The sequence below is a fragment of the Rhea americana genome, unplaced genomic scaffold (genome assembly GCF_003343005.1).
Source record: "Rhea americana isolate MKP2758 unplaced genomic scaffold, rheAme1 scaffold_11, whole genome shotgun sequence".
In the NCBI taxonomy this organism is placed as follows: domain Eukaryota; kingdom Metazoa; phylum Chordata; class Aves; order Rheiformes; family Rheidae; genus Rhea; species Rhea americana.
Window position 1 is genome coordinate 7,207,952 of NW_028185150.1, and position 12,913 is coordinate 7,220,864.

Below are 12,913 nucleotides of genomic sequence, written 5' to 3' on the forward strand. Positions count from 1 at the left end.
CTCACAGCCGTTCCTCACAGGGCAGATGCTCCAGCCCTCTGATCATCTTTGTAGCCCTACGCTGGACTCCCTCCAGCATCTCCATGTCTCTCTTGTCCTGGGGAGCCCAGAACTGGACACAGCACTCGAGATGAGGCCTCGCCAGGGCTGAGTAGAGGGGCAGGATCACCTCCCTCCACCTGCTGGCAACGCTCTTCCCAGTGCACCCCAGGAGACCATTGGCCTTCCTGGCCACAAGGGCACATTGCTGGCTCATGGCTAATACTTCTCTCAATTTTAAAATGAGAGAGTCATATTCTACCACATTCAACTGATTATTTAAAGAGGAATGGATATAAAGGATATAAAGATATAGCAGCCTCCACTAGCTAGTACTGAACTCTTATAAATTGGAATTAGTTGTTTCGTCAGAAAATGCGACTATGCATCAAAACCACAGTTTACTTTTAGAAACAAAAAACATAGTAGATCTTGAAAACCAAACCATTTGCTGTTTTATCTACCATCTTAACTAATCATAAAAAATAACAGAAGAATTTCTGGAGCAGAAAACTTTTGATCACAGACTGATTTCCAGGACACAAAAAAGGATATAGTTAAATCAGCCTGTTTCTCATACAACCTCCACATTTGTCTTCTTACTGCAGAAATCATGAGATATAGTTTGTTTATATTTTCTTCTTAAAGAATGACAGTTTGGGCATATTTATATCTAGAGATTTAATAGTATAAGAACAATATTGAAACCAACTTCTGGAGCCTATAATCTGACCTTCACTATACTAAAAATTGAGTTACTGTCAGACTGGAATTTCCTCTCTACAGTAGACACTTCATTTGCTACAAATTAAGCCTGCAATTGTTTATCCATATTTTTTTTCAGAAACCTTAATTAAAAAAAAAAGGAACTGGAATGAAGTCAAAATAGCAGTTCATTTGGAAGAAGAGTTTTTTTTTAATTGTTTTTAAACAAGACACTCAACCAGCCAACTCTAATCCATCTGGAAAAATCACAGAATTCRTCAAATATTTGTTAAACATGTCAAAATTGGAGCCTAAATGAGTAAACAGTTGTTTGCTAGCCATGTGGGCCACAGATCCAGACAAGATGTCACTGATGTTAATTGATTTACTGCTTGATTAATCTCAGAAGAATTAATGGCTAAACATCTTGAAATGAACAAATGCATTAACAAGCACAGGACTAACTCTGCTTGATAATGGATTGATTTCAAGAACTGAACAAATTCCTCCCAAGAAAAAAATTTTTGAGTGTCTCATCTGGAACTGCCTTGGGATTATACATACCAGACAATACTCAAAATCATACCAGAATGATCAAAAATGAGAATAATTAGATACAAAGTTGTTTGTCCAACAGCCAAAAAGTAATAAATGTCATGTACTCAATAAACTATTTATACTTGGAGATATAGCTCTCTCTCTTCCAAGCTTCTTAAAATGTTTATGAAATACGGTAAATGAGAAAAAACAAAACAGAACAAGTGTATTAACTTATACAACAGTAATAGTCATTTGATATTTAAATGTATCTTTAAAGAGGAACAAATATCATTATTCTAACTGCTTAGAAATAGTAGGTCATTTTTTTTGGCCAAATTTGATTTCTTCATTCCACAAGTAGTCTCCCTCATGACAATAGGGCTACTTCTGGAAAAAGGAAAGAATTCACGCGCTATCCTCTTGCATAATTATACAGTGCCAAAAATAACTGTTCAAAATATATAATTAGTGCCAGAGGGACAATTAGCAAAAATATCACTGAATGCAATAATGATATAAATGGGATCAAAATTTAGTCTTGCATTTTTAGCAAAATGATACAATTAGCAAAATGAGTAATAATTGTTACATTATCTTAATAATCAGAAGTGTGAGTGTGATGATGATGGTCTATTTGAAAAAATGTGATGACGATGGTCTATTTGAAAAAAATATTTCTTGCCAAAACAGCCAAGACTGATGAGCATTACTGGAAGAATACAATGAAATTTTCTTCAGATGATCAAGAAAAAAACACAGTATCACAAGGTGGATTATGAAAAACAATCACCTTTCAATCTGGAAGTATCAAATGACTTTCTTAGGGAATGTTAGCTATGACAGGACAGACATGGATAATTATTTCTATAAGCCATCTAAAATGTAATCTCTGTGCCCTGGACATCTTGTGGTGTGGTAGGAGATAACACAAAAAATTGTTAGTAGTTTTAAAATTACAACTTGTGTTCCAACAACAGCATTTTCAGCACTGATGTCTGCATGACCATATCCTTAAGGACCCTATGATAAATTCCTAAACAACACGTAACAAAATTTGCCTAGTTAATTCACACTTCCCCATCAGTTACAAATCAGCCAACAGGTCCCATGTTACTGCCCAATTACCTGACCTAATGGCCCATATTTATAGCCCCTCGGACAGGAATATTGCCGATGTTAATAGGAATCATTTTTCTTTCTCAGGTTGCACAGAGTCAGTGTGAAGATGTCTGTTGCAGCACATGATTTTAAGCAGAGTAAGACAGGAAGACAGCCTTTAATTGTTGTACCTATCATGCGATATCTAAATGGCCTACACTAAAATCATTTTATTCCTGAAAATCAGGAGATACAAAAATGGACCCCAATGTTAAAGAACCTAGTTATGCACACAAATGCRCACACACACAACACGTTTTAACATGCCTGACACTCTTAGAGGTTCTGATCATTACGTCACTCTGCAATTAACCTTGTTAATTCCCTGATAGAAAAGAAAATAATGTGTTTGCTGATCAGCATTTACTTCTTTCACCGCAAATGCAAATTTTTTGTTTCTGCTCTAGTGYTTTTTATCTGGTAAAGCACTGCTCACCCAATTATTACATCAAACAAAACCTTCCCTTAGTTGGTCAGTTCGAGTTAGCACTCTATTCCGTGCTTAGAGTTATTTTCTGGGTTCCAGGTGGCACTTCAGAAATTTCTCACTTCTGATACTAATTTCTGATTCCCATTCAATTTCACCAAGTAAGAGCCACTTGAAAAAAAGCCAGGACAAACTCAAGTTTGGCTACAGATAAGCTTTGCTCAAAAAGATTAATGGTAGTTGAAAATGCTGTAAGACAAAGGTCAATTATTAGTAATATTGAGGGCATATGCAATAGACCTCTGTCTAAAGAGATGTGCAGTTAACGACATATTTGAGGAAAATATCTTTCTAGGATCAAAACTGCTCAGTGGCCTTTTACACTAATTGTCATATTTCTCCTCTTTTTCTATCAATATCTTACTTTAAGTCCTGAATAAAGAAGAGAAATGTTATGGCTCTGGAAACAAAATGCTAACTAAAACTCATTAAGAGTGTGTAATTCAAAGCAAATACATTTGGAAATGCCCTGACATTCACCAAGGATCACTGTGGCAAGATACATTGGATCTAACTCAACAGTCACTAACAGTTTTAAATTCTATATATATGATTAATATCTTAAATACATACACTTTAAATATCTCAAACTGAAAAATTCTAAAACTTYGTAACTTTTTGGTTTAAAGATGTATCTTTTTAGAGTTCTTTTCAAGGTACTAACATTTGTGTTTACAACATTATCTTCATTAGTTTATGTCTGGCTCTACTTCATGTCATTCAGTTGATGTTAGTGCAACATCTCCACAGTTTCTACAGTGCATCCTAGTCTCTTCATGTGTCAGTGTTTAAAGACTTTGGGATTGGCTACAATCATCTTTCAGATTACCTTACTATTGACTTTTAGGACAAAACACAGACTATGGCTGTACAAGTTTAGAATTGCAAGCAATAGGCTCAATGTATACACTGACAATCTGTCCCACTTCAGTTTTCTTACAGTATTATAGAGGCTGACACAATTCTTTCTACGAACAAACAACCACAAAAAAGTGGAGAACAGATACAGAGGTGATGACTGATAGTTCTTCCAAAAAAAATTCTCAGAAAGCTGTTCTGAAGGTTCTGGAAAAGTGTATGACAAGTGTCCAAATGCAAGAAACAGGATGTGAAAGACATGAGAAGAGACTGAGGTGAAGATGGAGAGGAAATWATCAATAAAGGCCATCTAAATGCGACAAAAAATGGCAGAGTCTTCCAAGACCAAATTGATTATTTAATATGATAATTAAATTAAACTAGATTAATCATTTCTGTCAAAATATGGATCCTAAAAACCTTTCACAGTTATTTTTGTTTTGCTAAGTTATTCCTTTCAGAAAAAGAATTTTGAAATGCTTCTCATCAACACTTTTCTGTTGCATAGATAGGTTCCGATTTTTGTACAGAAAAGCATTTGTTGATTTGGGTCAAAGCTATTTAGATTTTTACCTAAAAATAGGAAAGTATACTTTAAWTTTAACAAAAAAAAATGATTTGCTTCCTTGTGTTTTTATGCATTATCTTACACTAAGCAGAGCAGAGCAATAAGTAAACTAGAGGTGCTAGAGTAGGCGAATACCATTTTTTCCTTTCAGAATTCAGCACTTGCTTCAGTGAACCTTTACGGGCTGACGGTTTCATTCTGGGACAGGTAAAAACCTTATGCGTGCTTGACCTATTCTAGCTCTGCTCACAAATATAACAGATTCYGTATCTTGATCAAATTCCAAAATCCGTATTTAATGACTTTACCTAACTTCTCAAGGCAGTAGCAGTCTCTATGTTTCCATACATATTGAATTTATGAAAAGTGGCTGATTACTCTCCTGGAAGAGTAAGTGTGCTATTTTTAGCCATGGCAGAGACTCACAGAATAGAGTTGGAAAGCAGATATGCCAAAGAAGTTTTGTTAAAATTATATTAATAATTGACAATATTCACAGATATGTAATCAATAGCCCTCTGCTGCAAAAGCGAGCATGTGCATCCAGTTTGTTAAAGTCCATTTTTTATGGAAGACGGGTGGTCTTTAAGGTTTCTTTTCAGGGAACAAGACTCTGAAGTGCACCTTCAAAGAAATCAAGAGAGAGTGCAGTTATGCTGTGACATGATAGATATATTCCTTTAGAATAATAGAAGGATAATCAGCYGTATATTTTTGTACTTGTATCAAATCTGCAGTACATCAAATGATAGCAGAGTCCAGAGCCTGCAGAGTATCATGCTTTTCCCAGATGCCAATAAGAAAACAATGAGTGGCCCCYCTGTATGTTGATAATGATGACTTTCTGAAGGAATAATGAAGACTCTTCTGAGGAGATTGGTATCTGCATCATATTCCTGACTGTACCTTCTCCAGTGGAAGAATTAAACGAGACTACTCAGAAACAGTGAGAGACAATGATTTGGAAGCAATTGCAACAAAAAAAACCCTGGGTAAGCTGCGAGTTTTAGAATTGATGTGACTGTACACTTAAGGAAGCCTTACACTGTCATAGGGTRATACTAGGAACTACGATGAGCAAGATGTCTAGGTGATTGATTTCATCTGTCTGCCAATTCCAGTATTGCTGTACTACTTTTACTACAATAGAGTTACAACACTGTGTTAAAAGGAGTCTCAAAAAACGCCTGCAAGGAGATTACAATCCAGCGATTCTGCTTCTCTTACACTTTCCTTGTTTTCTCCTTTCTGCAGGAGCAGAAAACAGAATGTATACCTATTCTGCAGGTTAGTGTATGAATGGCCGGCAGCACCCGCAAGAGTAACTTCAGCGAAAACCATACTCAGCCTTCAAAAGCTGATGCTAAGGAACACACAGTGAACCAGGAAACTATATGGACTAGAGCTGCCAAGCTCTTAAAACTCTCAAAGAAACACACAACAACTGAGACTTTTCAAAAGTTATAAAAGCAAAAGGCACTGCCCTGGCGCTGGAACAATGACTATCCACTTGTTCTATTTCTAGCTGCTGCTCTGAAGTAAAGACACACTAAATCTCAATAAAAAAATTAAAAGCAAACACAGTCAAACATCTTTTTTTAACCTAGACTAAGTTTAAGAAATGGCTGGATGGAATCTTCCTAAAACCTTTTTTAAAGCAAGTTACATAGCCAAATGCTTAGCTCTTTGGCAAGGTTATATGTAACTGAAAACACGACCTAAAAATGTAAAATACTGGGCAACCTTAACTCAGGGAAGAACTTCCAACTGAATCTCAACCTAATAACTGAAATTGCCTAAGTGGCACTGGTGGTTAAAGCTCTAGAGAAACACAGGTTCTAAATTAAACATTTATTTATGTTTACACTTTTCAAATATCTCATCRCTAAGAATATTACTTTAAAGCTACTCCAAAAATGAAAAGATTCACAAAAGATTTCTAACTCACAGTCTTTAAATTTCCCTTTTCTAACAGACAGTTCATCARCTGAACAAAGACGTAGCCAAGGCTGATGTACTTAAACTGATAACTTCTCWCGTTCTCTTACTCTGGCATCCTACATATGAAGGCATTTCCACTGTTTGCTTCAACTTTCTTACCACCTTTAGCCTCTGATTATATTCACAGCTAAACAACCTCCTCATAACTGGGACAAAATTCTCTCCTGTCTTTGAAGACACGAGAAGTATGTTCTCTGTATGCAAAACTGCACCCAACCAGTCAGTATACTGCTTTTCTCCCCTCTTGATGGAGTCTCTGTAAGAAAAYCAATCAATATGGGAAGCGCTGCAAGTATCTAGTCAGTTTACAGAAATTTGAAGTCTCTTTCTCCAACATGCCTGACCCCTTGCAATYTGAACTCAGGCTATCTTTCATCTCAGCGATTATACTCAGTTTTACTGCCTTTTAAAAAAATGAGGTGCAYTGTCCTCCTCTGAATGGATCAGTTGCTACCAGAATTTACTGAAATTCTTTATCTGTTCCCAGCACCACCTTGTTTTAGCCTTGCCTTCATATGGGAAAAGACAAGTGAAGTATACAGCTCATCTCAAGAGAGTCCTGTGAAAAAAACAGTTTCCCTCCAGAGCTATCCCATAGAGAAAAAAGCATACAAAAAGTAGATTAATACTTCCACTTCAGGTGCTATTTCTAACTCATGTACCTGCAGTTTATCATGTCGGAACTGGAAAACACACATATATTGGCTTACCAACAGTGGAACGTGCAGTTTGCTTAGGTATGTATAACTTTTTCTTTTGGCAACACTAAAGCAACATAAAACTTCTTTTATTCGGCTTCTCCKAGGAACATGGCACAAAGCCCACTGGAAAAGATGCATCATACTGATTGTCTCTTCTGATTGTGATTCATACAAATCCTGAATCCAAACCTTTATCAATGAGAAAGGTCTTTTTGATGTCAATAGTAGACAGCACTAAGTAATGCCAACAGTTTCATTTCAGAATACTGCTCCCTGTCTAAATACTTTACACTCGTAACTGTTGGTTTACAACTAGTAAGATTCAGCATTGTATAATGAATATGAAAAAGGTGCAATACACAAGCAAGCATTTATTCATAGCACCTAAGGGGATACTAAATTCACTGGGAAATTCACAGATGAAACAAGCAACTACCTGAATACCACAAAACCCCATAAAATATAAAGAATATGAGATAGCTTTCTTTGTGTGAAATAAAAGTTTTATACCTATATTTCTGCACTATGCCCCAACAGGATACCAAATAAGTATTTTAAAACTCAGTTAAAACTTTGGTTCCTGAAGAAAAACATGCCATTTGATATTCCGATAGTGGACTGAAAAAGTCGTTCATAAGAAAGATGTGTTCACATCACATTAAAATAGGGTCCTATGTACACCACCTTCCCCAAACTCTTTGTTGTCAGGATTTCAGGAGCAGATTCCATTTGGAAAAGCAAAGGAAGTAGAAGAATCAAATCAGCAGACAAGTAAGAGAACTAGGTCCTGTATCAGCTATTTGAGGCTTATCAAAGCAAGAAAGTGGCAGGTTGGAGTGGAAATCGGTTTTGCTCATTTTCCACTGGTTTAATGTATCTTTGCTCATGAGTTAAAGCAACATCTTGGCTGTTCAAGCTCATACCCAGGCGAGGCTAGTACTCTCTAAGCCCCCTGATGTCTCCCAGACATAGAAGTTCGCTTCTGGGGAAAACTGACCTCTTGGGTTCAACAGTCTTCCACTGCATAGTTTATGGAATCCATTTTTTCCAGTATGTAGTGGAATAAAACTGTACATTACTCCAGAAATATTCAAAAAGTGTTCAGAAGTACTCCAATTTACTGAATGAAAAGCATAACTAACCTTGCAAAGCCCTTTTCCAACTAATCTTAAAAAAACTCATATAAACATCAGTGTTACTAGCACAGATATTAATATAGACTTTAAGGAAGAATCTATGCAATTTAAGTCTGTATCTGAAGGAAAATTAGTTCCAGTTAAGCCCCTAAGCTTTTTTGCATTTCCTGACGGTGTCTTTATTCAGAAGGTTAGCTGTAAGTACTCACAGGCAAGGAAAGTTAGTGAATGGAATGCGAATGAGGTGGTGAAATGCATGAGAAGCTTGTTTATGGTATCATTAATATCATCTGTATTTCTTCAGAAACATAGCCTAAGATAGTTATGAAAATAAGTGAGGATCTTCCATTTATGGAAATTAAACATAATTTGAAAAAAGGCGAAACTGACGCATTTTCACTCTGAATCTCTCATAGTATCATGGAACAGCGCACTTCAAATATAAAAAGTTACTAGGATTATATACACGTACTGGCATATTTTGCCTCCAGCACTACATGTGAACTTTCAAGAGATTCTTTTTTTTTGTTCCTAAGATACCTGTTATCCTAGTATTAATTTAGAAAAAAAATTACTAATCCACAGGCAATATCCTCCATTTCCCAATAATACACTTAGACAGTGAGTACACCTAGAACAAAGGTACACTTTACATATAAAGTGCAAGTTTCTCAGTTTATATTAAGACATCACAGTCAGCAGTAGCTTTGCTGTAGGTACTGTGTGCAATAATTCTTTGAAATTTTCAGTTATAACAATGATTTGTTAGAAAATGCTCAGGAAACGGCATCCAGAAATACAAATTGCAAATTATAAACAAAGTCAATTCATTAAAAAGTAATCATAAAAATTTGCAGCAGAATAAAGTCTTGGTGCATGCAATTTTATCTGTATAAGCAGATTGTTTAGAATGAACTTAAGTATTTTACAACTGAGATTGAGAAGATTGAAAAGAGTGTTTTTTGAAATAATAGCATTACATTAATTTTTCAAATAATTTTTTTCTAACTATTGCATTAAGAAAGTCTAATTATAAGATACAAGCATCTCACTAATTAAGATTATATCAGCTTTTCAATTACAATCTCTTATTTTCATGACTGTAACTCAGCAACAAAAATATATTCTGTTTCGAATACTGGACCGTTGTTTCTCCAAAAAAGCAACTTTAAAAACTAAACCTGCAGCTACAACTGACATACAATTTGAATTGACTATTGTGCACAGAAGTTTTACGTTCTTCAAAGGAACTGCATACCCTCAAAGGAGACTGATTGTCCTCAGAATCTAACAGAATTGATCTCTTATCATTCAGAAACCTCTGAATTTAAGCAGGATTTGGGGTTGAGTACTACAATTTAGACCTCCATGTATCATCCAACAGAGCATGCAGTATTGCAAAAGGTTCCAAAGAACAAATTACTTGATAAATCTCCAATATTTCCGCTGTTCCGTAAATATGCTATTGATAAGAGATTAGACACAGAGAAAAAAATCTTGCAGTCAACAGAATGCCTATAAAATACAAATTTTCTGTGCTAAAGGTAAAAGGACTAAGGAGTTGCATTTACGTATGTTTTTTTAGAACTTAATCCATTAGAAGAGACAGTCTTCTCATTTCAACACGCAGAAGTTGTGAATTTTTACTTTTCATACTGTATTATTTTGTGTTCATACTAGCCTAGTAAATTCTAGTACTCTTTTTTACATTCCAGAGCGGATGCTGCAAAAAGGAGCCTGACAAATGCAAGAAGCAACCTACAGTAGCCTGCAGAGTACAGCAGATCCTGGGCAGCACTCTGAGGGTACCTTAAGCCACTATGAGGACACTTTAAGCCATTCAGTGGAAACCACCTGTGCTCACCACCATTTCAAGTTATTTCAACACTTTGAGTACTCTGCCTTCATCACTACGGTATCACCTTTCCTGCATGTAAGGTGAATGCACTGATCTTTCCTGACTTTAGAAGGATACCGTGAATTTCTAATACACAGAGTATCTAAAGCACTTTGAGATCCTTGGGGAAAAGGTGCCAGGTAGGTGAGAAAAATCCACCTGTATGATTAGTTTTTTTTTCCAGAGTATAGCTCAGATCTTACTTTGCTTCCAGTGCCAGTGCAATGATGCCTGCAGCCATAGGTGCAGAGGCTGAGGTTCCCGTATGGCTGTCTGTGCAGCGCTGCCTCAGGTCTGTGGTGATCTGGAAGAAATTGAATGTGTGAAATTWAGAACACAGCTTCAGAAATCATAACAGGTTTCATTTGCTTGGATGAGTTGCATGTAAGCAAAGGGTATTTTCTTCTTTCATCACAAAGAAGGAAAAAAAGCCTTCTGAGTACATGATTTTAGATGTTCATTTTCTACTCAGAGCTTGAAGACGTTTGTGAACTTGAAGATCGTGTTCTCCATGTCGCTCTGAAAACATAAGTTAGTCTCAGTTTTTTTTTTCATGGCATGATCAACAAAAGATGTGTAAACTTGAAAAACATGCACAGGGTTTTATAACAGAATGGTTAGAACTCTGCTCTTCTCTTATTTGGCATTTATAGAGCACTTCCCATCCAAGAATCTCAAAGTGCTTTACAAATTGGAATGAATTAAACCTCACAGTGTTCCCATCACACAGATTGGTTATGCCCATTTTTAAGACTGTAAAGAGGTACAGTCAGATTAATAGGGCTGCCTGAAGTCACAGTGGAAGTATGTGATAGAATACAATACAGTTACTTTCATGTTAATTGTGTATTTAATCTACAGTCCCTTCTTTTCTTCCTTACGTAGTAATTCATGTGAAATCAAACAATTCATCTAAACAGGCTCATGTAATCACAAATTTGGCTTAGAGACCTCCAGTCAATTAGCTATCTGCAGATGTAAATTGTTATATATCACTTAATTATACACGACTATGTTTTAATATATGATCTTAGTGGTACCATAAAGCCATAATATGCAATACTAACTGAAAAGACACAGTCCTGTGCGTGGTGTTAAGATGTTCCTACTTCATAAAGAATTTTAGGTATACACTTTCTCTAAGGCAATAAATCACACACAAAAACATATTCACTCTGAAGTTGCTTCTTTCAAGCAACTATTAATCTAAAGTGATTCTACTCTAAACTTTTCTTTCTTGAAAAGAGGTTATTTTTGCAAAAGCAAGGCATTGGAGACAAGAAGTCACAACCACCTAACATGTTCAGGCAAAATCTATGCAGATGTTTCCATTTGATCTAGTTCACGAGTGTTATACTATACCTGCAACAGAGACACCAGCACAAAGACAGGGAAAGGAGTGGATCACAGGAACCAAATGGGAACCAAAGCACACAGAAAACTACAAGAGGTGTAAAAATATCTCTCCAGCTTTGAAACCAGAGGCTACTGAAAGTAGGATCTTAAAAAATAGCCACATACCATCTGAGCACATTACAAACAACTGCAAATAGGACATACAAGTTTTATACATATACATTCATAATATTCAGTAGTATATGTATTACATAGTTAGTATAAGGCTGCTGAAATGTTTAATGACATGTAAACACATGCAGGCTAACACAAAGGACTTCCATAGAAGAAGTTCACAGGACCTATGAAGTGATTGTTGAAAGCAAGTAGTGACTAAGTGACATAAAATGGAAGGTTCTAGACATTGAAAAATAAGGATTAAAGCATTTATAACATTTACAATGTCATACTCTTAAATTACTGGACTTAGCAAAGGCCAGAGTCAAGGATACTGAAGTCTAGAAAGAACCTTTTTTTCGCTATTATTTAATATCTTTCATATATGTATACGCATCTTTTTTTCATCTTTTACCATCTTTTACCAACAAAAAAGGTGATCCCTATAAATAAAATGCTCATATCATTTCTTTATCTCTTGCCTCCCCTCCTATCAGTTCTTCACGAATTTAGACAAGGAAAATTAACGGAAAACCTTTCTACAAGCACATTCCATACATTCCCTGAAAATRTTAAGACATGGAACTGCAGCACGAACTTTCCTGTGACTACACTGCCTATGCGTGCAGATGCAAGAAGTGGTTTTGGAGGTGAGATGAAAACGGCCAAGGTTTATAGGATGATATGCACACAAATAGTGGCATGAACGCATCAGGTATCCCCTTTGAAGAAACAATGGCCAAAGCAAATGGTGGGGAGTGGAAAGGAGACTGGAGAAAAAAGGAGAGCAGAAAGAGGGACTGGTCCATGCTTGTCCCATTCAAGGAACTTGTCCCCTGCCAAGAAGTGGTGCTTCTTGTCCACTTTCCAAAGAGGACTAAAGGACATCGGTGCCTGCAGGAGTTCAGATAGGAAGAAGTGCCCCCATAACTACTTTGTATTAAGTGACAGCCTCATGCATGTTCTGTGTTTCTCATCCTCTGGAAGAGGAACACATTTCAGTTTTTATTGCCCATATGGATATCAAGCACAATAAAAACACGACATCTCTTTATTCTGTGATGGGGTCTTCTGACCTGAACAGACATTGTGGCCGCAGTCTGCACTACAGCCCCTTATGCCTCTCTTCTGCACAGCAAATATTTCATCAGAAAATGTGTAAAGAAAGCTTCCTAAGTGGAAATCCTATCTGAGCCATTTTAAAGGGAAGTTACTGCTGACAGGAGCTGATATGCCCAAAGATCTAAGGCATGCTTTTGGCCCTATGGAGTCATTGTCAGAGATACTTTGTGTCTACTGCTCAAAAAAAAA

General features: G+C 36.3%; 1 protein-coding gene across 1 annotated transcript in view; it reads right to left on the minus strand.

The window, feature by feature from the left end:
* PCSK5 (proprotein convertase subtilisin/kexin type 5) overlaps positions 1-12,913 on the minus strand; it is a 248,905-nt gene that overhangs the window by 105,648 nt on the left and 130,344 nt on the right. The window contains exon 9 of the mRNA XM_085313604.1: positions 10,294-10,394. Within this exon, the coding sequence (XP_085169730.1) occupies positions 10,294-10,394 (101 nt within the window). The remainder of the gene's footprint in view (positions 1-10,293; positions 10,395-12,913) is intronic.